This window comes from Cystoisospora suis (assembly GCF_002600585.1).
Source record: "Cystoisospora suis strain Wien I chromosome Unknown contig_3400, whole genome shotgun sequence".
NCBI lineage: Eukaryota > Apicomplexa > Conoidasida > Eucoccidiorida > Sarcocystidae > Cystoisospora > Cystoisospora suis.
In genome coordinates, this window is record NW_027156195.1 from 1 (window position 1) to 25,806 (window position 25,806).

At 55.3% G+C, this 25,806-nt stretch overlaps 2 protein-coding genes across 2 annotated transcripts; both read right to left on the minus strand.

Annotated features, from left to right (window-relative positions):
* Nucleotides 1–3: 3 nt before the first annotated feature.
* On the minus strand, nucleotides 4–714 carry CSUI_006656 (uncharacterized protein). The gene has a single exon (XM_068066810.1). The coding sequence runs from the start codon at nucleotides 432–434 to the stop codon at nucleotides 102–104; it is 333 nt and encodes a 110-aa protein (XP_067921213.1). The 5' UTR covers nucleotides 435–714; the 3' UTR covers nucleotides 4–101.
* A 4,279-nt stretch (nucleotides 715–4,993) lies between these two features.
* Nucleotides 4,994–25,793, minus strand: CSUI_006657 (elongator complex protein). Its single transcript, XM_068066811.1, has 8 exons — nucleotides 20,272–25,793; nucleotides 19,010–19,353; nucleotides 16,700–18,691; nucleotides 12,819–15,975; nucleotides 9,705–12,228; nucleotides 8,330–9,174; nucleotides 6,465–7,828; nucleotides 4,994–6,138 (listed from the first exon to the last, which is right to left on the minus strand). The coding sequence occupies exons 3-7, from the start codon at nucleotides 18,681–18,683 to the stop codon at nucleotides 6,487–6,489; spliced, it is 9,852 nt and encodes a 3,283-aa protein (XP_067921214.1). The 5' UTR covers nucleotides 18,684–18,691; nucleotides 19,010–19,353; nucleotides 20,272–25,793; the 3' UTR covers nucleotides 4,994–6,138; nucleotides 6,465–6,486.
* Nucleotides 25,794–25,806: the final 13 nt, after the last annotated feature.

Sequence of the window (25,806 nt, forward strand, 5' to 3'; positions counted from 1 at the left end):
TACACCACTCACTACGCCAGAGCACTCAGCGGCAGGCAGCCGCCGCCTCTTAGCACGGCACGACACCTCGCGCGAAGGGCGCTCCACAGGCGTTACAGTATTCAGGAGACACCTACAGCTGCCGTGGTTGTTTGGCTGGTTAGCGTACTTCCCGCTTGGACACCGTATCGGACAAGGTTTCTTGAAGGCTGTGCTGGAGAGGCCACCGACGGGAAGGCTTCAGCCTCGATTTGTACAGATCTTGGTACCAGCCGGTACAGCTCTCTCCCTGCAACTCGCCGACTCCGCAGGTAGTCTTCTGTAGGCTGGTAGTGCTCTACTACGGAGAGTCTCGTAGACGCAGGCGGGATGGGCAGAGCCAGAGTGTCACTACTACTAGTGTCTACCTGGGGCTCCTCGGCTCCTTCCGGTTTGTCGCACCTTACGCGACGCATCGGGAGAGTCGTGTCCGTTTTTTTTACCTCCCGGGTGTAGCGGGCTACGAGCAGTGGTACGGCCTACTGCTGAATACGTCTACTACGTAGCCTTCTCCGCTCCGCCCGGACCGCCATCCGCGGACAGAACTCTAGTCCACTCTAGTTCACGAACATCTCTCGCAGAGGAACTTATGTTCCTTGGACGCACAGCACGGCCGAAAAAGAGATTCGTTCTGCTGAAGCACCTAGCCACTCGAGAGTTGACCAGCACCAGGGCGCCCCACTTACCATCACAAAGCTCGGGCGGTACATGCCCACATCCAAAGAGACGGGGGCGGGAATTGTCGGGCGCCGTCCACGGCCGGCCTTCCCCCCTGCGCGCGGCCTCATTGTCTCATGTGATAAGCCCGTATCTACCGGACGTCTACTCTTCACTGAAGAATATCTGACAACGTTGCTGGGCAGCACGCCAGCTCAGACCGCAGCTACCCCCCGGGACTGTCTCGGCTGTCCAGGAGACCGCTGCGCCGACAGCAAGCAATATTCGATGCGTCGCGTGTCCCCCTGGCAGGCATTCTGACAGGTGGTGACCTGGGAGATCACCCCCAGGCCTTATCACTCCAGGAGAAAGCCGGAAACCGTGGGAAAGGCGTTCCACGTCCTGTAGTGTCCCTAAACTGCCTGTGTTCCGTTGTTTTTTTTAGAGCGCCAAACCGCAGCGTGTGCGTCTCAGTGGTACAGTCTCGGCCAGGCGAAGTGTGGCTCGTCTGTCTTCTTCGCATAGCAGGGACGAAAACCCTCACTTGTGCGTGAAGCGGCTGGTATTCTGCTACGGAATCTTACTAGCCTCTACCTTACCTAGTGTGCGGGCAGCGTACTGCTGTTCTTTGTTGGGGCTCGCCATTGCAAAGCTGGGGTCGCCTGGGGCGACCGGCGAGTGTACAGGAGAGAGACGTGACAGGACTTCTTGATACACGTGGATACATGCCCCCGTTCGGGATGCAGTAGCCACGGCTGCGGTTTAGAGAAGGCGGGCTCTGGCTTGTTTTTACCGGCCGACCGAGCAGTCCACAGGAAGCTTCTCGGTGTCATTATCGGCCGCGTGAGCGACTTTCCTCAGCATGCAGGCAGTGCTTCCATTCCCTGTTGCTGAGTGTACTTCCAGCTAACGTTTACCTTCAGATCACATTGGATAGTGTGGTGCTTTTGGGAGCAATGCTAGGCGGCGCTCTTTCTTGCATCACACTGGGCGAATGTGAAGCTGTGACCAGCGCTGCGCGGGTTCAACCGAGGGTGGTTGTCGCTGTTAACCTGCACAAGCAGCAGCAGGCCGTCAAAGCGTTGCTTTCCGGTCGTCCTGTGTGACATGTTTGAGGTGTACTTCGTCTGCTGGGAGATTTCAAGTGGACTGCGTTGGTGCCCTGGTTTTTCTTTTTGCGACGTCACCCATGTCGCGGTTTCGCAGGTGCTTCGTCTGCAGCGGAAATTTCGGTAGCCAGCATGTGCCTCGGACTCGTTATTCACCTTCTTTTCGGCCAAGCGGTCATGCGGAGCAAACGCGTGAAGGCAGCGGCAGACCACATGTGCGCAACAGGGAAGAACAACGCAGATTTTGTTGATGAGATTGTACTTGCTGAACAGCCCAGTACCTGCACTTCAACTGCCCTCATGCAGATCGACCCATTTGAGCGGCAAATGCTGCTGCAGGAGATGTTCCTAACATCTGTTGGTTCCTTGGAACTCCACGCCTTGGCAGCAAGGGCAGCCTTGTATAGTGCAGCCAACTGCAGCATGGAGCTTCTTGCCGTGCCGCCAGGTGGGCACCCAGGAGTGTCGTCGGTATTTCCTGTCTCGACACAGGGTAGACAGGATTGCGCTTCGGGGCATTCGAAAGCGGGGAACAGAGACCTGTTTAACTCGCCTTCGCGCGCTAGAGTAGGCTAGGTATTTTTGGTCCACTGAAAGCCCGGGAAACTCACGCCGGTGGTGCTGTCGGTGCGTGAGTTTTTTTTAGAACTTGGTTTTCGTGGAGTGGGGGCGCCGTCGCTCTGCAGTCATGATTCTTTTGCAAGATCACGCTGTGTCAATTCGGGTGGCGCCGGCGCTTCGGAGGGACTCCCGGAGTGTAGGTGTTGCCTGGTGTCCCGGGCAGACGAGAGTGGCGTTCGTGAGCCGGCTGCACGCTTTCGGAGCTGCACGCAACTTACCCAAAGCCTTTGCCGGACGGGAGCCGGACTTCTTTGCTTTATACCTGTGAGGTGGAATGTAACGGAAGTCGTCCGCGGAGTTGGCTAAGAAGTGAGAAGTGGGGCTTCCCCTAAGTGCGTTGCGCTTCCGGCATGGCCCGGCGACGTTTCGTGGGCAGACTGCTCGAGGCAGCGTGTCGCTAGGGATTCCCAGGATCATCTCATAAGCTCGCAACCAGGTTCCTTCAAATCGATTACATGCAGGAGCATGAAGGGCTTCCTGACTCGCGGCTCACCGCAGTCATCGCCGGAGAAGATAGACTCGCCTTGTCCGTGTCTTCTCACATGTTTAGTGCGAAGGAAGGTCTCGGGCGTGAACAAGTACCTACGAGTGCTCTGCTCGTGTATTTCCTGAAAGTGACCTGAATTTGTAGAAACATTTCAATGAGATCTCAAAGTACATTTAGAAAAGGATCGACACAGAAAGCGGGGACGGTGTGTAGGAGGTATGGTGGAGGGCGCGTGTAGCCCCTGTTTACTGGAGGGTAATCAGAAGTGACGTCTCTCATGGGATTGTGTGGGTCGCGACAAATGCTACGTTGCGTAGCCTCAACACGTTCCAGCCGCGCGAGGGTTTGCTGTCCAGCGTCAGGCTTCCAGGCATCTGTCGTGTTCATAAGCGGCGATCATTGGTTCCGTTTGGAACACGTGTAACAACAGAGGAGTGCAGTGTTCGCGAAGGCCTCAAGAGACCGGGAAAGTGAAATCTCCTCGTGAACGCGGGTTTTCGAATTGTACGGAAGTTTTGGGGGAGTCGGGTCTGCGAAGAGCGAGAGATCTCGCCGTACAAGTGGCAGTTCACGTCACTTGGGGACCCGACCAGTAGATGACCTGGTGCGTCACGTGTCACAATGGTCACACGAGGATAGCGTGCGAGGTCTGTGTCGTACGGTTCTTCTTGTGTGTTGTCATGTGTGTCGAACGGTGTTCTATACCTGTATATGCACGCACCCGGTTAAGGTGTTACTGTGTCTTATGTAAGTTCGTTCGCGTTAGGGGCCGTATACCGTACAGTATCCACACGGGTGTGGGAGAGTGAGGGAAGCGTGGTGGGTACTCCAAACCTAGCTTCATGTGCATTCGGAGTTGTGGTTAGGTCTGACAGGTTCAACTGCCGTGGTCTCGTGCTTCGTTCCTCAGCTTGAAGACTTTTCAGTCTGACGGTGTCGCGGCGTAGTACTGGTTTCCAACAGCTGAATTCTGTGCGGTGCGCCGTCCAGCCTCTGTAATCAGAAACGGGAAGGCCAACGAACGTGAAGGGTGGGCGTCCAGTTTGTTCGCAAAAAAAGTGGTGTGTGGCAAGGGTGTGAAGGTTGCCGGTGACGAGAAGGGAGTGGCTGCGGATGTCCCCTGTAAACTGAGCCTGTCACGGTCAGGTTCTGCACTGGTTTCATTTAGGGGGGCAGTCTAAGCTACCGTCTCCCCGGAATTTGTTCATTCCCGGTAGCACGACGTATTAAGGATGCCGACAGCTAATGTGTCTCAGAGTGAGGTCGCCGCGACACGGGTAGGGTGGTTTCTTTTCTTTTCGAGAGGTAGACCGTGTCTGCGTCGGGTTAGTATAAACGCTTGCACAACGTCACTTTTTCGACCTCGTGCTGATTTCGCAGCGGAGTCCAGCGACTGGGACCCCGGTAAGGCGAAGCTGCTGCTTCGAGCGCGAGCGAGTTACGCTGTAAACAGCTACTCGTTCGAAATTGCAGTCGGTGCTCTGTCACCTGCCAGCAATCAGGCGTCGCACCCTGACATCGGAGGCCGCATGTTTGGTACGCGGAAGCTGTCAGCCTAAAGACGCACCGCCAAGGACGTTCTCCGTCGTCGGCTTACGTGTGGCGAGTCCCGGGCTTCCGCTCAGCATAGGGTGCCAAACGGCGTTTCCGCTGCTGCAGTTTGAAGGTGTAAACCATAGCTGTCTGTCTTCAACTACGCAGAAACGCATGCTCAGTTCCTCTTAATGCTGGTGGTGCTTTGTTTCCGGGGTCGAGAGCAAGGGTCCCTGGGTTTCTCGGACGGTAACACGTAGACCCGATTCTAGTCCGTGTTAGTAGCGGGACTCCATGACCGGAGAGCTTCCGGTCGCTCTAGACGCTGAGTGTCGCCACTGTCCTTTCGCGAGATACCTGGAGCTTAAGGGGCACGGACCCCATTCATCTTATGGACAGCATCTTCAAGACGGCTTGGTCCGAAGCAATCCCTCATTTCCGTCAGCTCCGGAGCAGTATAATGCGTTGAGGAAGGCTGCCAGTGCGGCAGGAAGCATCGGTGTTTTGATCAGCAATGGTCTCGAGATTGTTATCGAGAGTCTTGGCAAGAAGCCGTAACGGAAAGTGCCGCTACTCTCCGTGGCTACTAGTGACAGACTCCCAAAAGACTTGCCGGTTTCTGCACGGGCCCCAAACAGAACGCCTTCTTGTGTACCTCGTCCCCATACTCCGTTAAGATTGACAGTGAAGAGCCACTAGCATCTTAGGCGTGTGAAAAGGCCTGTGGAAACATCTATGCACGGCCGGAATTTTCACGCCAGGGACCTAGAAAAAGCAGGGAACAGGTGCTGTTAAGTATAGCACACCGCTGTTAAGTATAGCACACCGACGAAGGGGCCTACGCTGCAGCCGTAGCAGCGCCAGCGCCGTGACACTGCAAGTCTATCTGGCTCCCCAGAGTTTGGAACTACTGAACACGAAGACTGCACCGCACTTGCCACGGGATGAAGCCGGTGACTGCAGAAGGTACATACCCTGGCGGTGAAGGCTTATTCCACGACTCCTCAAATTTGTACGGGCGGGAAGATACACCCAAGTATAGGGGTTCTCGTCGGCCGTCTGGCTCTAACTTGCTGCGTCAATTGAAATAGTTTATGACTCGCAGCGTGTTTTTAAGTGAAGGAGCGATGATGTTAAATCTACCGGAGGCCAGAGAAGTACTACCTCAAGGCCTGTCCTCAACTGGAACATAACGAGGACTCACTAGCGGGAGCCCGCTCAGGCCCCTGGGCCGGTAAGCGGTAACACATCACCGTCCCGAGCATAGTCCAGTCAGCCAGTCGCAAAACTGCTTCCCTCAGGGACCGCAGCATCTTCCGTGCGGATGCACAGCCTGTCTTACCAGCGACGTGATCACAATTCACGGGTATACTGCAGGGTCAAAGCAGAGGAAAATGTACCCCGAAGAGCTGTCCTGACGCTGGACGTGGCCAGAATTGTGAGCTCGCTCTGTCACACCGGCAGTCTGCCGGCTGCGTACTTGGGTGAGATCCTGCAGGTGTACAGGGGCTCGCCTGTGCCCTGCTTGCCTTGTCAAATCGATGACACCATGGAGGGAGAAGAACGCCGAGCAATTGTTTTGCCCAAGGACGAGGGCGTGTAAGTCCAAGTGGGAGAGGGCGACATTTTCCAGTAAAACAAACAGTACGCATCTGCTTGAAGAACCTGTTCCTCCGTGACCGGCACGACGCGCTCGTCGTCGAACTTGAACCACTGAAGCGCACACGAAGCAAGATATCTCAGGAGTCGGCGCGTATGCAAGGCTGCGTTCACCGAGAACACTCACACTTCAACGCTGACAGACATTTGTCCTCCCAAATACAGGCAAGACGTGCGGGCATCGGCCCGTTTGCTCTCGCGGGCTGCCTGCAATCCCTGTTCTTCGTTAAGCTTTCCAGTTCAGCAGGAGTTCCGGTCAATCTGCTACGTGCCCCCCGGAGTGCAGCCGGCACCGCCTGGGGTGCGTGCAAAAGTAGTATTCTTCGCAGACAAAAGTCCGGGCTGTCCCTCACACGAACCGCCATGCACACTGTTCTTACCTGGGTCCCATTTTCGCCTTCCTCAACGGAGCGCAGGTAGGTCCGACTGCTCTCTGGTAATCCCTCTTCGTGCCTCGACGTATGACGTATGGTCCTCTTCCTTCTCCTTTTTTGGTAAGGTTTCCGAGCGCTCCCGTTTCCGCCCATCTGCCTCACAAGCGTTACTACTTTTGCATGTGCACGGGGCTAGAGACGAACGAAAGTCTTCTTCCTCCAGCTGAGAGGTCCCTCCTTCACTATTCCCGACTGCGCCTGAGGTGCAGTCACACCTCCAAGGAGTTCCGGGAAAACGTGAATCTGAAGACCCCCCAGGATTTTCCCCACTACGTCTCGATATAGTTCTCGGTAAGAAACTGAAGCCCCCCGCGGCTTCAGAAGGACTCCCTGAGCTTCCGCTCAGGCAGGAAAGTGTCCGCCCGTAGGATTTTTGGGGACCGCGGAGAGTTTGACCAGTTCCCCCATGCCCCCTGTTGACGCAGAAGCTGCACTGGCAGTAGCGCGCTTTACGATCACCAGTCTCCGCTTCACGGCTAGAGAGGCTCTTCCTGCCGGAAGAAGCACGATGCAGAAAGCAAAGAGCACGACCATCTTCGCGATCCGAGACATCAGGCCCCTTGTCAGAGGAAGAGGTTGTCGACTGCCCATGAGAGGAAGACATGAATCCAGCTTCGGTCGGAAGTTCACCAGCTTTTGCTTCTGTCACGAACAAGCTAGAGTAACGACGAGCACCCGAAAGAGGCTTGTTGGCAGTGGAAGACACTGAGGTGGATTCCGCGGGTGGGCCTGCAGAGACCTCTGCAAGCTCCGCGCAGGACTTACAACGGCATGCCGAAGAGGCGACAGAGAGTGCTCTCACGCCTCTATGGGGTGTTGATTTATCATTGCGTGACGAACGAGGCGCGGCGGCAGTACAAGATGTGCTAGGAATGGTGGTCGCACTCTTACCGCGGGGTACCTTCGCTTCAACGTTTGTCACAGCTGTCTGGCTGCAAAATGTTTGAGGCGCGGGTACCTCCCTGTCTTCACCCTTTGTGCAGGCACCAGGGTCGCAGAGGCATGCCGAAACCGGGCGGCGGGTACCTTCCGAAGCTTCAGAGCTCTTCCTGGCGCGTAGAAACCCGTGTGCAGAAAGAGTTGTTGGTGGCGCAGCTGAAGCCATTGTCGAGAAGGAAGAGCCTCTACAAGTCTGCTGAGCGCGCCCCGGGGTCGCTGCGGTCCCGTGCGGAGAAGAGTCGGGCAATGGGAGGGACATGGTCGAAGTGGAGAAGAAACGACGGACAAAGGCAACGTAGTGACCGGCTTGGCCTGACTGCCCCGTGTGGACGATGACAGCCAGTAACCGGTACTCCGCCGCGCTTTTATTACTGGAGACAAACACGAGTACCCACAAACAGCAAACAAAGACCAAGTTCTCTACGGGAGCGCCGATGTTAGACCGTGCTTGGGCTGCCGGGCAGGAACAACTATCTCTTTGCAGAGAATCACCACACGTCGTTTTTTCTCGACGAGCAGGAAGAGTGCAGGGGGGTACCTCGCTCTGTTCGCCTTGCCGGTTACCGAGGGTGCCACTCACATCGACAATCTACCTGCAGTAGAAGCACTCTTCTGCAATTGTACAGAAGAAGACTCTGGAGTGCTAACATTGAAAAGTCCAATCAGTCTTGCAGCAGGAACGGCTCACCGCTGTCGAGGCCACGAGGTGGATTTCAGCGGTTTCACGTACATTCTTACCCGTGTACACTCTGCTGGTACACGTGGAGGCATCGCTTCCTTACCGCGTCCCCGTCGTCGTCCTCCTCTCTTTTCTTCCCCCTTTGCCAAGCGCTATTTCCGCTGCGGCGCGAAAAGCGCCAGCTCGTTCGTACCTTCCACATTTGAGTTCGTTGTCTTTTTGCAGACCCCAGGGAGGGTCTTCCAGGGACACGGGGGGCATCGGTTGTCCTATATGTTGCTTTTCATCGAATGCCCTGTCTTCTTCTTCTTGACTCTTTTCTGCCTGCCCTCTCGAGACCCGTCCTTCTGCTGAAACGCGGCGTCCCTCACCCGTGTCTCCGCTTTCTCTGCATTCTGGCGTTTCTCCCTGCGTCATCGCCGATTTCCTTTTCTCGGCTGCGTCTCTTTTCAGATCGGTTTTGCCCCGTCCAGCCTGATCTTTCTGTCCTCCAACGGCGTCCCGGAAACCGCCATTTACCCCCCTTAGTTTCGAACCCTTGAGCGGCGGAAGCCTGCTTGAAGCGGGGGGGCCAGACAGAGTTCTTGCCGTTTCTCGGCCGCTGTCCGTTGCTTCTTCCTCTCCCTTGTCTCTCGTTCTTCTCCTCTCTTTTCTCCCCTGCTCCTCCTGGCTAGTGTCACAGCAGCAAGTACAGTGTTCTCGAGAACGAAACTGGGGCAGATCTCCTTCTTCCACCCACAGTCCCCTAAGAGGAAAAGCGACCCGAACGTGACTTTTCGTCCCATCAGGTTTGAATTTCTTCAGGTGCACCAACAGAACACGAGGTAGGTGAGAATAAAAAAATCGCCTTTCTGCTGTAGTTTTCTGTTCGCATCTTTCGCAACGGAAGTCAAGGTATTCGGAAGAAAAGAACTTGGAAAGCTCTTCGGAGAGTGAAGTACGGGGGCCATCGGGGAGGAGAGGAAGGGAGAGATCCCAGGCCGGCTCGTACACGCAGAGGGAGTTGTGGCAGTTCAAGCAAGTAATTTTGCTGCAGAGCTGAGTGATGACGAAGACACGCGCCAAAGCAGGACACAGGGTTCCTGCGCGTGTATACGGTTAATCCTACACATGAATACCAGACGCGCGCCGTACTTGCCACAGGCTCTCAGATTTCCATGGTGCCTTAACTTTCCACACGGAGACATTCTTACCATGCTAGTAACTCTCCACTCAAGAAGTCGAACAATGGCACGTTTTCAGCTGACTGCTGTCTCCTCATTCGCGCCCTCGTCACTCTGATGTGCCTAATAGCACCCAAGCTTACACGTCCAGCCCCGCGGAAGTGGTATGGCTTAGACGGTGTTATCTGTCTCTACGTAGCCGCCTGCAATAGTCACAGAAGATATTGCTCCATAGACTGCCAAACTAAAACTACTATAGATGAGCTGCTCTACGAAGCCATAGGTGGCCGAGCTATCTTTGTATGAGGTGTAGGTGCAGAAGAGTCGGGGGACTCCTGTGTTTGCGCGACAATGTTAAGCAGCTGGGCTCCCCAGGCGTATTATCATCAGACGGCTTTCTGTTACCTGGCCAGCAAACACTTGTGACATGATCGTCTCGTGTTCCTTCATATACGCTCGCCACTCTGTCTCTGCTCGTTCCTTGGCCCTTTCTATTTCTTCGTAGCCGGGACTACTTCCGCTCTCTCCTCCCCCCGTCTTTGGTGATGCGGTCGCCCCAACAGGAAACTGAGTATGATCCAAGGATCCTGTGTTTCGATCCGTAGACGTCGGCTCTTTCGTGACTTGGGTGCTGTCGACGGTACCTCCAGACGCGCATGCGGAGAAACCCGCCTTGGTCCTTTCTTCGGCGTCACTTTTGACTGCTTCCTCACGGTTTGTAGAGTTGACTGCGAAGGTAGCCGGGGCGCGTAGGTTGTGGGATGTTCTCTCTACTTTGCTTTCCCCGTCTTCTCCTTGAACTATCTTCACTTCACGCAGAGGCCCACATCCGGGTACTTTCGTCTCCGTCCCCGCAGTCAGTTTGTGCAGTCCCGTCCACGGGAAGCTCTCCACTTTCTGTTCTTCCTCCCCCTTTTCCAAGGCGACGTATCCAAGTAGCGCGCGATACTGGGAAGACGGATGTTCCGGTAACGACGCAAGGGAAAATCCGGCATGGTCTTCATGGTCTTCGCTCATGCATCTCTCTCCCGTTTTGGCTGCGGAGTGCTGTCTGAAAGCGTCTTTCCCAGTTTCGGCAACCGCTTCTCCGCCTTTCTTCCTCTTCAAGTTCGTCCCTGCAACAGCTACCCCCCCCGGCTCCTCTGAGTGTACATACCTTGTCCCGTCCATCGGCCACGGCGCTCCGTTGTCCTGAAAACCCTCCCTTTCGGTTTTGTTACGTATGTCGTGATCCTGCACATCCAGTATTGTCCGGTGTGTATCTTCTGCACGCTCGCTAGTTCCACTGTTGCACTTTTCTCCGCTCTTCACGTCTCCTATAGCCTCTCGTCTCAGCTGTCCCGTTTTGCCCTTTCCTGACCTGCTGTCTCCAGGCGAAACTAGTTTGCGACAACTCTTCGATACACCGGGCCTCGTTGGTAAGAGTTCTGGGGTTTTTCCATTAGTTGATATGTCCTTTTGGTTCGACAAAGGCTGATCTCCTCTTCCTGATTTCTCCCTCCCGCCTCCCATCCCATCTCCGCTTTCACTCCTGTCCTCTTCTCTCCCATGCACTAGGAAACGATCAGTATCTGTTCTCCGGCAACTCCCTTTATCCCGTATCCCTTCGTCTCCTAGCGCGTTGCCCTCTGCCGCTTTCTTTTCCCGGATGTTGTCTGCTCCTTCACGTGGTGTCACTACGGCGTCCTTGACTCCATGTTGATCCCGGTCGTAGTTCTCGAGGCGTTCTCCTTTCCCTCCTTGATTTCTTGCTTTCTCACCGGTGAACAGTTCCTTCACTTCACACACCTGTTGCGGCTCACCAGCCCCAGAGTCAGTGCCATTTAGGCAAGAGTCACTCCTAGAGGCAGTTGTGGTGCACGTGCCACTGGTAGATTCTTTTTCTGATGAGAACAATGCTAGCAGTGATACGCTTTCTGAGCGCCCTTTTCGTGTATCGTACCCAGTATTTAGAGCAGCACTTCCAAGCTGTGCAACGGACTCCAGCGTCGTCTCGTCATTGCACTTCTGCCGAAGCCCAGGCGTCGTCCAGCTGCTGCGACAAGAACTGTACTGGCTAGCATGGAAACTTCGAGACTTTGCCACAGTGGCACTCGCGATCTCCTCTCTCGGTTCGTGTAGCTGTTCTGTAGTTCCATTACTTGTGCATGGAGGGGACACGTTAGCAGCCTCATTACAGCTAGTCTCAGGAACGCCCGGGTTGACGACCTGAGATTCCTGTTGAACTGAGTGAGGCAATCTCCGGAGCTCTTCGTGCATCTTGTCGATTAGCAGGCGGAGAAACTCATGACAGTCTTGCTGCGCCTGTTCCTGACGGTGCACGTACAACAAGCCTGGTGCATGCACAGCTAGCAGATCGCGAAGCTTGTCAGGTGTCACCACAACCAGGCTGCGATTTCCAGGAAGAGTGCTTCGACGGGAAGGAGGCAGAGAGAGGGCTGCGGAATCCAAGGTACAGAATGAGGAAGCAGGGACGAGCGACGAGGCACCAGGACCTACCGACGACTGCGGCGTCGAAGAGGCAGTGGGAGACGACTGGACGGAGAGCATATTCATCGCACCAGTTTCATTCACTCCGCTTGTAGACAGACGCGTGCAATTAGAGACTTTCTGCGGGACGGCAGTCCCAGGAATTGGATTTCTTGGGCTACAGGGACATGCGGTTGCATGAGTTACCGCACTCGGGGTTTGGCATGTAGGAAGCAGCGAGCGAGATGAAGGGGGAGGAGATGATACAACAGATGATACAGCAGTGCTCAACTCGGGCACACTTTCGGCCGGCGCACGAGAGGTAGCGGTTGGCGGAGAGTGCCGAGGACGCTGCGCAGTCATGCTTGGGATATCGGGAGAATGGGGAGGAGGTAGATGCTTGTCGGTTCCGAAAAGGGGCACAGACCGAGAAGAGAAAAGCGCAGAAGCCGGATGTCGACTGTAGCACAGAATACCGCACATCCAATTGCTGTTGACCCAGGAGGAAGGCACATCAGTTGCAAAAACGCATGCTGTCTGGCTATGTACCCCAGCAGAAGACGTTTTCTCTGTCTGCTCAGAAATCTACGTATTTTGCTATACAAAGCTGGAGAAGAATGTAGCGCGTCTGATCAGGAAGGCATGGATGCATGCCCGGACTGATGTACAGCTATACTTTAGTGTATAAAGAGGTGCTAGCCTTAGCTGTTCGAGGCGCTGACCCTACATCAGTGGCGATTCTGTATTTCTGTAGCTACGTATAAAAACTACAGCTGCACATGCTTGAGGATATAGCACGAAGCTGTTCGTGGTCTTTTGCCAATATTACTTATCCCAGAATCTTCCCTGACGGGTGTACTGTTTGCTTTCCTGACCCGAATGTGTTTCTGGTATGCAGGTCCCCCACAGGAAGTAGGTAGCGACCTTGCTTACAGCGGGACATGCCCGATAGTCTACGTCTATTCTTTTATACAGGTGCAACAACCCACAAGAGCGGAGAAATCCTCTTGTGACAATGACTCTCTAAAACGGGTGCGGCGTTCTTCTTACGTCAGTTGGAGAAGTATGGCGCAAACTTCTTTTGTGAGTTCACCCTCTTTAATGGCGGTTGAGGGTCGCAGAAACCCAGCATATTTCCCTTCGTCTCCTCTAGCCTTTCCCTCTACGCTGCTGTCCTTAGCTCGGAGCCGCTTCGTCAAATCTCCTCCTGGCGCTCTCTTTACATCGGAGACCGCACCGGGTTCCGTAGTCCCTACGTTTTCTTTTGCCTTTTCTCGTTTTCCTTCTGCGACCGTTACGTCGTCCGTATGCCCCGGGGCACCCTCTCTTTCTTCGTTATAGTTGCCTTCCCTGATGTGGGGACGTTTCGTCTCTTTTCCTGAGACTTTGGCGTTAGTAGCTCTCAGCCGATCCAATGCTACCCCTGTAGAATCCTGCACGCTTGTGGTCCTTTCTAAGGAGTTGGGTCCCTGTGTATCTCCCGTCGACTCATACGCACATCCCACTCTGCTTTGAATGAACGAGGACGTTCCTCGAGCTTCGTATTTCCGGCCTTCTCCAGGTTCAAGCTGGTCGTCCTTCAGTGAAGGGATTCCTCCTCCTGGTTCTTTGTCTCTCCTGTTACTAGGGGACCCTGCTTGACCATCTTCTCCTTGCCGCTGGCGTGACTCTCGAGCAGTAGAGAAATCCCACAACCCGCGCTCTTGCTGCCGCTCTGCCCCTGCATTCTCGACAGATGGTATGTTCTCTGTTCCTTTGTCGCCGGAGTAGCTTGACAAAACACAGCTGGCCTGGAGACCGGACTCTGCGTCCGTTTCTCCCATCCCGTTTGCCTCTGCTGCTGCAGGACGAAACCGCTCTGCTCCTGAGAAGGTCAGGGAGGCGCGGTAGATCGCTGACCTAGCTGAGGGTGGCGTCTGTGGCCTAAGAGATTTCATTTCACCTCCGAGTGAGTCTCGAGGTGGACCTGGCAAAGGGTCTTCGGGAGGAACGTGTGTGCTCAGCCTCGTCCCATCTTGTTCAGTCGTGATAGGACTTCTGCTCCGAGAATGTGATATCGGACTGATGTATCCTTCTTCATCTTCTCCGTGTCCTTGCCTCTTCGGAGAGGCTCCCCTCCCATGTGGTTTCTCGGCAACCTCATCAGACAATTCCTTTTGTATCGCGGTTTTATCTCCGTTGCTGTCTTCTCTCGGGTACAAGAAGATTGTACCTGTTTCTTTGTCGGTATTGCGTATATTCCACCGAGTATTAACTCCGATTTCTCCGTGGGGCGACAATTCTGCTCTGCCGTCCTCTGTCCGTTGTTCGCCAACGTCTTTCTCTCCCGTATCATGTGGGTTTGCACTTCTAGGAATGGATGTACGAGTCCTGTCGCTATCACAGTAATGAAACAACGAAGAGATTTCTCCTGATTCCTCCTTCACCAGACGGTGAGTGCCAGGTTTCTGTCCAGCAGAGTCGACTTGCTCAGCTACCAAATCAGCATCGACGGAGTCTTCTGTTGGCGTTAGTCCGCCCGTAAGAAGGCAATGACCTGAGGCCGCGGTAAGGGCTGTACTGGCGTCCGATGTGCGGCGACACGGAGCCGAAACTGCACGACTCATGCGGGCTTTCAAATTTCCGTTCTGTACCTTACAAGGCACTCTCTCTTCTACTCCCCCTGAAAAGGAAAAAATGCTCTTGCCTATATCCAGTCTTTCAGGGGTGCCCCCGCTTCCGCCCGTTACGCCTGGTTTGAAGGTGGCAGCGTGGGCTTGCATTGGCGCAGGAGAGAAGTCCGCTTTAGTGACCGGCATAGTGGATCCAATGAGGTTACCCAGTGTACCGGGGGAAAAAGATTCTGTATACCGGCGAATCTCTAGGCTCTGTTGTTCCCCACTTCCGAAGCTTGCCTGGAATGCTCCATCACTGTTGCCTCTCTTAGCTGCCATCGACAGACAGGAAACTAACTCTTCGGAATTGAAAGGGATATCCTTTGCTCGGTCCTGGGTTTGGGGCTGCAATCTCTCCTTGCCATTCTTGTCACCTGTTTCCCTCTGGTTGTTCAACTGAATGAGGTCGAAATCTGGAGGTTCCTTTTTTCCGCAGTCTTCCCCGATGTAGTTTGCATGGAATAAGTCGAGCTCCTCCCCGTCTCTCTTAGTCATCGTGACACCCTCGCTGGTAGGGGCATCGGTGTTGCATTCATGAGTACCCTCGGTCTTCTCTCTTGCAGACGCAAGGCTGCAGAAAAGCTGTCGAGACCGATTCTCTGGACACGATCGAGTGGCTTTGCTTGCGCAGGTCTCTGCGAGACGATTCTGTCCTTGGACGAGGCTTGTTTCCGTGCAGACAGAGGGGTTGTTAACGGCCACGTCAGGTGTAAAAGTAGAGCAGTTTTCTTTGACTGGACGGACTGTCGCACCCTCTAGTCGTTCTATGTCTGTGACAACAAGCGTCTCCTCTTTAGCACCCCCAGTGCGTGGGAGTACACCCCTCTCATTCGTCAAAATTTTCTGCCCCGTAGGTGGGCGATTTTCCAGGTCAGAGGCTCCACCCGAAAACAGTGGGTTTTCTTCCTTTTCCTCCATAACAAAGCTTGCTGGGAGTTTTAAATCACTTATGTTAGCGTACATACAGCTATCATGCTCGCTAGAGAGTCTCCGCTGAGCGCAGCCTCTTCCTGAGGTCCCTTCAGTGTCCATTTCCTTGTCCGTTTCTCTCTGGCTGAGAACTGCGTTGTGCCTCCCGCCGCTCCGGTTACCAGAAGGGACGCTGATGCCTTCATCAGAATGTGTTACCGCTGCTTGCAAGCTGCCATGCCGTTCAACCTGTACGGAAGTTGCATGTTTCTCCCCGCTGCGTGTCTCCGCCAGCGTGAGTTGCATCTCGGGCGGTTTCTCCCTCTTCATTTCTGGAAGGCTACGGGAAGAAGAAGGACGCCAGCGCACGCCCGCCCACGGGGGCTCAGGAGACAAGCCAGGAGGCTTGCACTCTGAGGATATCCCTGCTACCCGCGCGGCTTTCTGCGCGGCGTCCTCTGCCCGCTCAGCCGCTTCTTTCGCCTTCTGTGTGGCGAGAAACAAAGACGCTTCCGTCAATCTTCTATAAAGAGCATCGGGAAAACCCGGGATACCTGCTAGCGACTGAAGCGCGGCGTTCATAAAACATGTATTGGTCATGTTGCTTAGCCCGACGGGAGTCACGGTAGCAGGGGCGACAGCATCTGTACAAAAACAAACACACACTAACCCTTCTGTAATCCCGCATGGAGCAAAGCTGCAGCAGTGACCGGTCATATATGTGCGTGGACGGACTAGGTATTCTTAGGGTATATTCGAACTGCTGCTGACGCGTCCATGGATAGGCATGTGCGCTTGACCTGGTGCTGACAAGCCGGTGACAACGAGGGTCCGAAAAAGCATCAGGTTGGATATGCACATGGGTACCTAGTCTGCCTGGGCCGTCTCCTAGACAGTATAACACAAGGCGTTACAGCGAACACCGATTGCATAGGTGGAACAATAGCCTGTCCGGGAAGGCACGCTACCACACCGACGCGTGTTGTGCTCAGGACGCCACGCGTGCATATATATATTCAAACGCTGTCAGTCACCCACTCCTGTCAATGGTGTAAACGCCTCGCTACTTTGTCCCCACGCCGGGGTGGGCAGAGAACCTACAGCAGCGCAGCCTCCCTGACCGCAGTTACAGACGCCGCAGGCTTCATAGTAGCAGCACAACTGTTTGAAGGGTCATTTTCTCTGGTGCAAGAAGGGTACTGTAAAAAAAGAACTGTATCGTCCGTCAGGCACCCGAGGCCTCCGCGGTGCATCTGCAGGAGCGTCCGCATCAGCGGTAGCCATGGAGCTACGCTCAATGCTGGAAAGATTCTCACCTTGTGGCAGCCCTGCTCCATTAGTCACATACTTTTGTCCGCGTTGGCTTACCGGGCTGTGTCTTTTCGGTTGGTGAAGACGTACATGTCTGTGGTCCCGCGTGCAGTGGGGCGGACGATGACCTGAATAAACCCATGAAAGCGCTGGTGGGTGCCTGTACACCTGGGTTAACTCCGAATATCACTGGCTTTTTTGAACCGGCTCCCTTCCTAACGTCTCTGTCCGTTGTTGAGTCGACTCCGGTCTCACGACTTTTGGAGAGGGGATTTTTAGCTCCCCCGGTATAACTGTTCATCCGAGAGATTCCCTGGACGGCATACAGCCACGAGAAGGGTCTTGTCTCGTTGTGTTGAGTCTTCCGCAATCGGCCGTCTGGGCATGCGGTGTCTGGCACGTCTCCCTGCGGACAATCGACAGAGAAGGGAGGGATGGCCAAAGTGCCAGAGTTCCTGTCGCTTTCGTTGCTTTTGGCTGTTTCAGGTCTCGACACAAGGACATCCTCGTGGCGAACCATGCTCTTTCCGCCTAAGCTTCCAATTTTCCCTCTTATGTTGAGGTCGCAAGAGTCGTTTGTCTCTCCTGCGAAATCTCTGTTAATTCCACGAGAGGAAGCTCTTGCTACTCGTTTGGCGACGCGAGTGGAGACCCCACGGCAGGTGTTCCCCGTGTCGACACTGCGACTGCGCTTAGCAGTTCTAGAGGAGAAGACAGTTTTTCCCTTCTTGTCCAGGTGCTCGCGGCTGCGTGGAACCGAAGGGAGGAGGTCAGTTGCTTTCCGCTCCTGGAAGGCTTCAAGGCGGAGTCCCTGGGAAACGCTCGAATCGTCGCCATTGTCATCACTGTCTTTCTGTGTCTTCGACAGGTCGCTCGTTGGAGTGCTGACGACAGGTCTGCTTGCCTTAGGAAAAGAAGTGGGCGTGGGGAAAGAAGAACCGCGGGATGGTGAAGAACGGGACGACGCCACGGAGGAAGAACAGGAGGTCAAAGAAGATGTCGAAGAGGTTGAATAAGTGGCCGAGGAAGACGACGACGATCCTGCTGCGGGAGTGCCAGAAGCTGAGGGTCGGAAAGAGAGAACTTGCATCAGAGAAAATCTGCCCTCCTTTTGCTTGGGCTTTTCTTTCGGCACTTTTAGCGAAGCCCCTACTACGCGGCCGTTTTTGCTTGCCTCTCCTCTGCAAGGCGCTACCGTTCCTCCTGGCAATGTGGCTGCGATGGTGTCTAAGTGGCCGGCGGAAGCGTTAGAGGAAATACGCGGACACTCGCTGGTACTGCGAGAGGACGAGGACTGCGAAACACAGACTTCTGAGTTGTGCCCGGCGTCTCCAACTTTCAGACGCTGATCTGACCTGTCTTTTACATTCGCGACCTCGTCTTTCCCTTTCCTTCCATTCCGTGCGAGTTTCTCCTCGGATTCGGAAAACGACACACCAGCTGCAGAAGCCGGGTTGTGGCCACGAAAACATGACGAAGAACCGTAGATTCCAAAGGAAGCTTCCTCTCCGAAACTACTGGACTCTCGTCCGCTTCTCTCCGGAACAAGCACATCCGTGTTTCGTTGTTTGAGTGGTCTCTCAGGAGAAGACGTGTCTGACTGAGGAGACTTCTGCGAGGGCATGCAAGATGCACGGTAGGGCTTTGGGAGCTCCGCTGAATTACGTGACTCACTATGGCTGGAAAGCTGGAGCTGGTCTTTCGCCCCCTCTCCTACCACGCTCTCGTTCTCCGGCTGAACTACACCCTTCGCATTTTCTTTCCGTAAGCCAGGAGAGGTACCACTTTTTACAGGTGGGACGCAGTGACCGGCAGCTCCGGACGACGAATATGTCGCAGTAAAGCGAGAGGGGAAAAGAGTCGATAGGGAACGGGAGGGACCGCTAGCAAGCGAGCGTGTGCGTGAAGTCAAAGCAGCTAGGAGAGTGGGAGGAGAAACCGGCCGAGCATCCGTAGATAGCGGAAGAGACAATAGGGGCGGTCGACGAAAAGGAATGTCTGAGTTTTCTTCGTCACCCCACTCATCCACGTCGGGGCGCATAGAACGACCTGAAGAATCGACAGACGCATATCCAACAGACTTTCACTTGATTATCGAAAAGCTTGCCCTTCGAGGAAACTGTTTTACTTGAAATCGCAGAACCTCCTCACAGCTCCGCCTCAGTTCCGGTGCCCGACGGCTTCTTCTTTCCGTCCAAGAAGTTACCAGACCGCTCGTTTCAAGGGGGGTGCAGTAAGAAAAGGGAATTTTAGGGAAGGGGAGCTGGAAGTGGCAGTCACCTACACGCTTCGTTATTCGAAGGTGCTTCTATCACCTCGGCTACGGTTCTTTTCACTGTGAAAATACTGTCTGCTGTTTTTTCTTACCGTAGAGATCCACAGTCGCTCTCTTAACGCAAGGGCCTCCTCCGTAAAGGTCACGCCAGAACCCCCAGATGATGCGGTTCACACCTCGGTAATGCACACCGGACTCCAGGCCGGGGCGCGGTACGTAGAGAGTCTCTGGGTATAAAGAAATACATGGGGAGGCCGTAGAAGAGAGAAACGAAAAAGGAGAAATGAAAGACGACGTGCGAAGGGAATGTGGAAGGAGACGGGAGGAAGGAAGTCCAGATGTTGCCCGTCTCGAACTAGCTCCTTGCGTGGGCGTTTTCGGCAACGACTGAGAGAGAAAAAGTAGATCATTTCTGATCGGTCCGGGGAAAGCGCCTCTGTTTCACATGTGAAAAACAGGACGGAAACAAGGCCAGTTAGAGAAAGGTATCTTCCCAGAGGAAAGTGGGACGGAGGAAAACAATCGCGCACGAAACGGCGGCAGTTGGGATCGACGTTGCACAGTGAGATTATGTCTAGTTTGTCGAAATCACAGTTTTCTCCAGGGTAGCCTGCATAACTCCACGGGGAAATAGCCACACGAGCGCAAGGCCATATAGTGTTTCTCTTTTATAGATCGCAGCATCCGCTCTACTAAGATCTCTTCCTGCACCGAGAATAGATACTGCGTTTCGCGCGGACGCCTTGTCACCTCTTCGCTAACGGCTTTCAAGCGAGGCCATGCAAGTGTGTCGTGCTGACCTTGAATCGGTGTCACTCTTTCTCAAGCGCTGCCAGCACACCAATACGCTTGGGCACGGTGCACGTCAGATCTGTTCCTCATCGATGGACAGTGTGGACACTCTGAGCAGACCAAGCGGGCAATCACACTAATACACGCCCCTTTTTCTCGCTTGCCCGGCGACGAGGCTTGTTTCTGTTAGGCAGCTCAATAATGTGGCCGAGTAGGGTGGAGAGACATGCGTTACATATCATATCGACTGTGGGGATATGTGCGCACACACCCTTGTTCAAGCACAACTGTTACGGCAGGCTTCCTAAAAGCTGTTAGGCCGGAGCTGGCATACCGCAAGCCGCACAGCTAAGAATCTAACCGTGGCAAAACCTCAGGGAGAGCAGGGGCAAAGTAAACAAGACTTCAAAGGAATACGCTGGCGGCCCTCCCGTCCAAACGAAAGCGAAGTACAGCCCTTCACACAGTCATGACGCGAAGTGGGACTGCGGAAGCAAGCAAGCATCTTCACGAACACCCAGGGCAAATCAGCCTTTGTACGCGCATCTCTTGCTGGTCTCACCCGGAGCACACGAACAGGCGCCACCGCTCGATCCACCCTGCATGGACAAGAAAATAAAACTTTCCAGCAGGCACGCTGGGAGTATCATGCCTCCGCACAAAGGCCAACTGCTCTGCGGGTAACCACCAGCGACCTCCTGCTCCTGGTACCTCTTCACCTGCCGTCGGAGGAGAGTCTGTTAGTCCTTCCCCACTCGTCACTGACTTCCCCGGCTTTTCCACATGTCTGTTAATGACGGCAGATGCGCTAGTGCCGCACTCCGAAACTGTGGGGACAGCTCTCGCTGACTTGGCCTCCACGGGAGACTGCACTATTTCTTCTACGCGTTCTTGACTGCACAATTTCTTGCTGCCCCGGCCACCTCCGTCGATGCGTACGCGCTCTTCTTGGTCGCCCGGCGTCTGGGCTCCTGGGCTCCCCGTTGTCGCTGTGACAGACTCTGCACCTTCGTCTCCTGTCTGACTCTCTCCATCACTCACCGTCCTGTGGCCATCCTCTCAGTCCCTCTCAGTGCCCTGCTTCCGCCCCCGGGGCAGATCATCTTCGTCTCTCCCGTTTGACTCCACCTGATGTATTTTACAGGGTCCCCCCATACCCGTGTCCTCAGCTTGTGAAGCTCTGCAGTGCCCATTGATATCAGCCACGGAGAAGGCCTCGGCCGGCGGTCTTCGGCCGGCCGTTTTCTGGGGCGGCGAGTCGTCTGGCCTTTCTGTCTTGCTCTCTCTTGCACTTTTGGCCTCTTCCCCGTCCTGCCCTGCCTTGCCCTTCTGCGTCCGAGAGTCCTTCAGCTTGTTTCCCTTGCCCTGCTTTGCACCCTTGAGCTCCTTTTCCGCTTTGTCACGTCTCAAGTCCAGTCGCGCCACCGCATGACCATCATCGCCTTCGTCCTGCGGCTCTGACCATGTGCTTTGTTTCCAACATGGTCTTCGCTCTTCCTTCTTCGTCAGAGACCGGAGCAACAACATTCGGGGAATCGCTAAGGAGCCTCCTTGTCTTTTGATGGCCCCGCAGTCCTGTTGCCGTGGTCGAGTGTCGCCGTTCGCAAGAGGACGGCCTTTTTTCTCTTCATCATCTTCACCAAAGAACCTGGTCTTTTCGGAGGAGCAGGAGCTTTCGAGTTTTCCCTCGCCTTGTGCAGACACCCTGGAACTACACGGGGTCACGCACTCCATATTGGCAACAGCTTCCTTGCAAGTGCGTTGCCCCTCCCAACTTCGGGGTGTAGCACTGAAAGTCCGTCTTGGCCTATCTTTCAATGACCCCGCGAGGAAAGATCCCAGCGGCCAAATTTCCCTCGGTCTTTTGGAATCAGGAGTCCCCCTGGCTCCGTGCACCGATCCTGGGTCTCTACTCTGGCGCGGATACAACGCCGGGTCTTGACTGGGACTCGATGCTTCCGTAGGCCGGGATGAAGAGACAGAAGACGGCACTGCAGCCGGAAGCAACGGATGCTCGTCAACTCGTTTTAGCGGAAGAGAGAAGCCGCAGAGCGGAGAAGCATGGGAACTTCCTGGCGTGGGCTGCCCCGCGCCGCTACTCATAGGGGACGAGAAGGCAGCCGCGCGGAAAGACGGGCCGAAGGAAAACAGGCGGTACGGCAAACGCCTTGTGCTTCTGCCTCCGAAAGTATATGCTGCAGCGGGTCGTTTGTCCTGCCGTGAAGGGACTTCAGCCTTCTCAGGTGCTCCTATAACTGGTAGACCGCCTTTTGTTGTTTCTGAGCCGAACATGTTGCCCTCAGTCTTTGCATCAGGAAGATCTGCCTTATCCTGAGAGCTGCCGCACGGCGCCGCCACCTGTGCTCTCGAATCTCGGCTTCCACGGCCGTCGCGCTTCTGGCACACCGGGCTCCCGTCTTGTTGAAGAGTGCCGGGCGGCCAGGAGAACAACTTGTCCCTCTCCACACTTTTGCCGTTTCTTTCTTCAGTGGAGGGTAGGTGGACAGTCTGTGTGCGCGCCCCGCTAGCTTGTGAAATGCTTGACTTCTCTGGAGAGGGGTCACTGACAGCCATTGAATCCAACTGGCTGGTCGGGCCGCACACCGCGGCCTTCTCTTTCCTCGCCGCGTCTGCTACAGCAGGGCTTCCAGAGGGCCACGTGGCTGGGAAGGGCGACGGCACCTGCGCGCCGGCCCCTATATTTGGCGGCATTGAGGAAACGTTCTGCACACCCGTGCCAGAAGGAGGTCGCTCACCACAAGCCGGACTAAAGAGACCCTTTTCTCCACTAGTGCCGCTACTCGTGGACGCAGCTATTGTAGCGCTGCGGACCGTCATCGGGCTGGTTGGCCTCTTTCTTGGAGTTCCAAAACTCCTACGGAAAAGACTCAAGGAGTTCGAGATAGGGCCAGGTGGAGTGTCCCTTTCCTGGCTACCTCCTTCCTTGCTAGGGGAACGAGCAGTAGATGACGGCGGAGTTCGTGAGGCCTGCGGAGGGGCCTCAAAGACAGAAGCACACTTAGGCGCGCGAGCCTTCGTTATTTGACAGTGGAGCGACGACGCGCATGAATGGTGAAGCAGAGGATCAGCTGAGACCTCACCGGTTCCGCAGGGACTTTTTCCTGCTGAAGCGAGAGGCCCACACCGTCGGGGAGAACCAGGGGGAGGCGAAGGTGTGGCAGACACAACTGCGCGTGAAGTAAACGGGGGCGCCCGCAAGGAAGCCGAACAGAATGCCACCACAGGAAAGCTGTCTCCCCCGACAGGCTCGCTCTCTTTCAAGTTCCTTCGCCCTTTCTCTGAGCTCGTTGAAAGGGCTGAAAGATGCAACGTCAAGTCTGCTGTCTGTCGGTTTCCCTCGTGTTGCCCCTGCGTCGGACGCTTTCTTGTCAGAGTCACTAGCCTCAGCCGGCCTCCTCTTCCCTTGGTCTCTTCAGAAGACGGCCCTACCTCCTTGGTTGAGCATTTGCCTCCCTGCTCCAAGTCTGGCGTCCTCGCATCAGCGCCAGCACCACCGTGTCTCTTTGTAGCATGTTGTTTCAACGGAGGTCGACCCCCGCGGCGGAAGCTAAATGAGCTGCCTGCGGACCCAGCTGCAGGTTCACTCCTGCTGCGCCTCGAAGCGCTCCCTTCAAGCCGGAGCTCCTTTTCGGTGCGCAGCCGGGCCACGACCGACCGGTCGGCGTCATTCACTGTTTCGTGATAATGCAGAGACAAAGCTGAGCGCGGGGAGTTCAGTCCTGGAGCTGAAATACGGCAAGGTGACGCCGACGACTCCCTGCTCTTACTGGGTCCCGGGAGAACGTTCTCGTTATAAGCGTCGTCCCTTTCTTCTGTAGCCTCCTCATTTACTCTTTTCAGTGGAGAATGTCGCCAACATGAAAAGCCGTCTCCGGTCCGTAGCTGTTGAAGCAAATCAAAAGAGCCTTCTTCAACCGCTGGCAAGATTGCCGCGCCTTGAAACCACTCACAGCTCCCTTCGTCCTTCTCAGACCTGGAGATTTCAACGCTCAAAGCTGGACCTGCGTCCGCGCTAGCCCCTATCAGGCTGTTCAGTTCTCTAAACTGTTGCCTCCGTGCGTGCCCAAGCCCGGACTCAGAGGGTGAAGAGAGAAAAGTAGGGCCTGGACCGAACTGCTGTGGAGGAAAAAAAAGGCAATAAGGAGGCGGAACAACAGACGGAGATGCTCGACCAGCGGGGGTTGTCCCACTAGCCGCGAGCTTCGCACCCGATTTCTCTTCATCGACGTTACTGTCCGTAGTGGTGGGGCTGACGCCGGAATGGACTTCGCCTGCGTGGAGACCAAGCAGCAGCCCACGAGCCTGAGGGTGCTCTGCTGCTATTCCATACATCCTTCCTGTCCCCGCGCTCGCTCTCCATTCCTGTGTGCTGTTGGAGGCAGCAGCGGATGGTTGTGGAGTCGTCACATTAGCCTCTGCGAGAGTAGTCCGGCGATATCTGGCTAGCGTATGAAAGCCACGCCCCGAGCTGCAGGAACCCGCGCCACGTATTAGAGAGGGCAAGGCTCCCGGCTGCCCTCCGTCGCAGTCCGACAAAAAATCCATTGATCCCTCCTTGTCCAGGGCGCCAAAGGGCTCCGAAATGTGGTGTCCCCTGGGTTGACGGTTTTGCCCGCCGGGCACTGCGACGCTTGGATTCGCACCCATCGTAGCCTCTATGGAGGGGAAGGGAGCGTGCGAAGAGGGCTCCTGCTCCACAACAAAGAAGTCTATGTATAGGCGGGGGCATTGACGCTGTACTTGGACCCACAAGAAGCCTTGTTCGCTGACCGGGACGGCTTAAAACTAACTTCCCGACCAAGTGCCCGAGCGCCTGGGTTTCTCCTCGTGCCTTCCGTCCTTCTGGCTGAAATGTGGGAGGGCGTGAATGTGGGGGGCCTAAAATGTGTGTCACCCTGCAGAGCACGGGTACATCCGCTGGAAGCTACGGGAAGAGGACAGGTCTACACAAGCTAACACGAGAGCAGGACAGACAAGTCGAGCTAAGTGTCTGCTCTCGGACGAAAGGAAGTGAGCTGATTCCCAGGTTACCTAGGAAGACGGCGCGGCAGCCGAAACAAGAGGCGCAGGCGACTGTGTTCCCCCCGCGAGACAAACTGGAGTGTGCGTAGACCCTCCGAAGGATTTGACCGGCAGGAGAAAAGGCCGGTATTTGCTCCTTGTTTCTGTGAGGGCAGCTCAGCCGCGTCTCAGACCAGAGCTACCGCAGCAAGTCCCAGAGTGTCACTTATGTCTGGAATTCCTTCGAACCGGCACCGAGATGTGGTCGTCGGGAAACATGTGCGCCAGCTCTCGCGGCTTACAGCGGCAGCCAGCGAGTGTGCGCTGTCCTCGAAGGTGTTCGTCTGACGTGCAAGGGCAGCAAGCTACAGCGGACGAGCGGACGTGCAGCAATGCGTCTTCTCGAAAGGGGGACAGATAGCACTCCTGATGTGAGAACTGGGCGCCTTTCGCTCTTTACGATCAAGGGCAGCAGACCGGAGGGGTACACCCGGGGTATTGTTGCCGGCGCTGAGTAGGAGAAAGCTCGATGCAGACTGGCTACCCGCCTCGCAAATAGGCCTTCACATACTTCGCTCTTCGGCTGTTCCAGCATAACCGGGCCAGTGGCAAGAGTTCCAGCACGAGTGAGCCACGGGAGATCGAGCTCGACAAAGAAAAGCCATTTCAGTTGAGGTTGAAAACGAAACACGGGCACACGGACGTCGCGACCCTCGAAGCAGAGTAGCTCACTACGACGCCAGCATACGCTACAGAATTGAAAAGAAATTGCTGTTTCTCAGGCAGCGCAGCGGGTCACCTGGCAGGGTTCAATTGCCTAATACGGACTTGCTTTTCTTGGGATGCAGTTGCAAGCGACATGTGGAGACGAGACAGGGATGACGGGGAAGGATGATACCTGCACAGCCGACTCCTGCGTCGAAGTCAAAATTAAGGAGGGAAACAGCGCAAGGAAAACTCGCTGCAAAGGCATTAAACAGATTGTGTTGTCACTCCGCATCCCTAGCCGGCTCGCCCCAGGACCTCCAGATCTCCGGGAGTTTCCGGATCGACAAGCGGAAGTGAATGAGCCCGG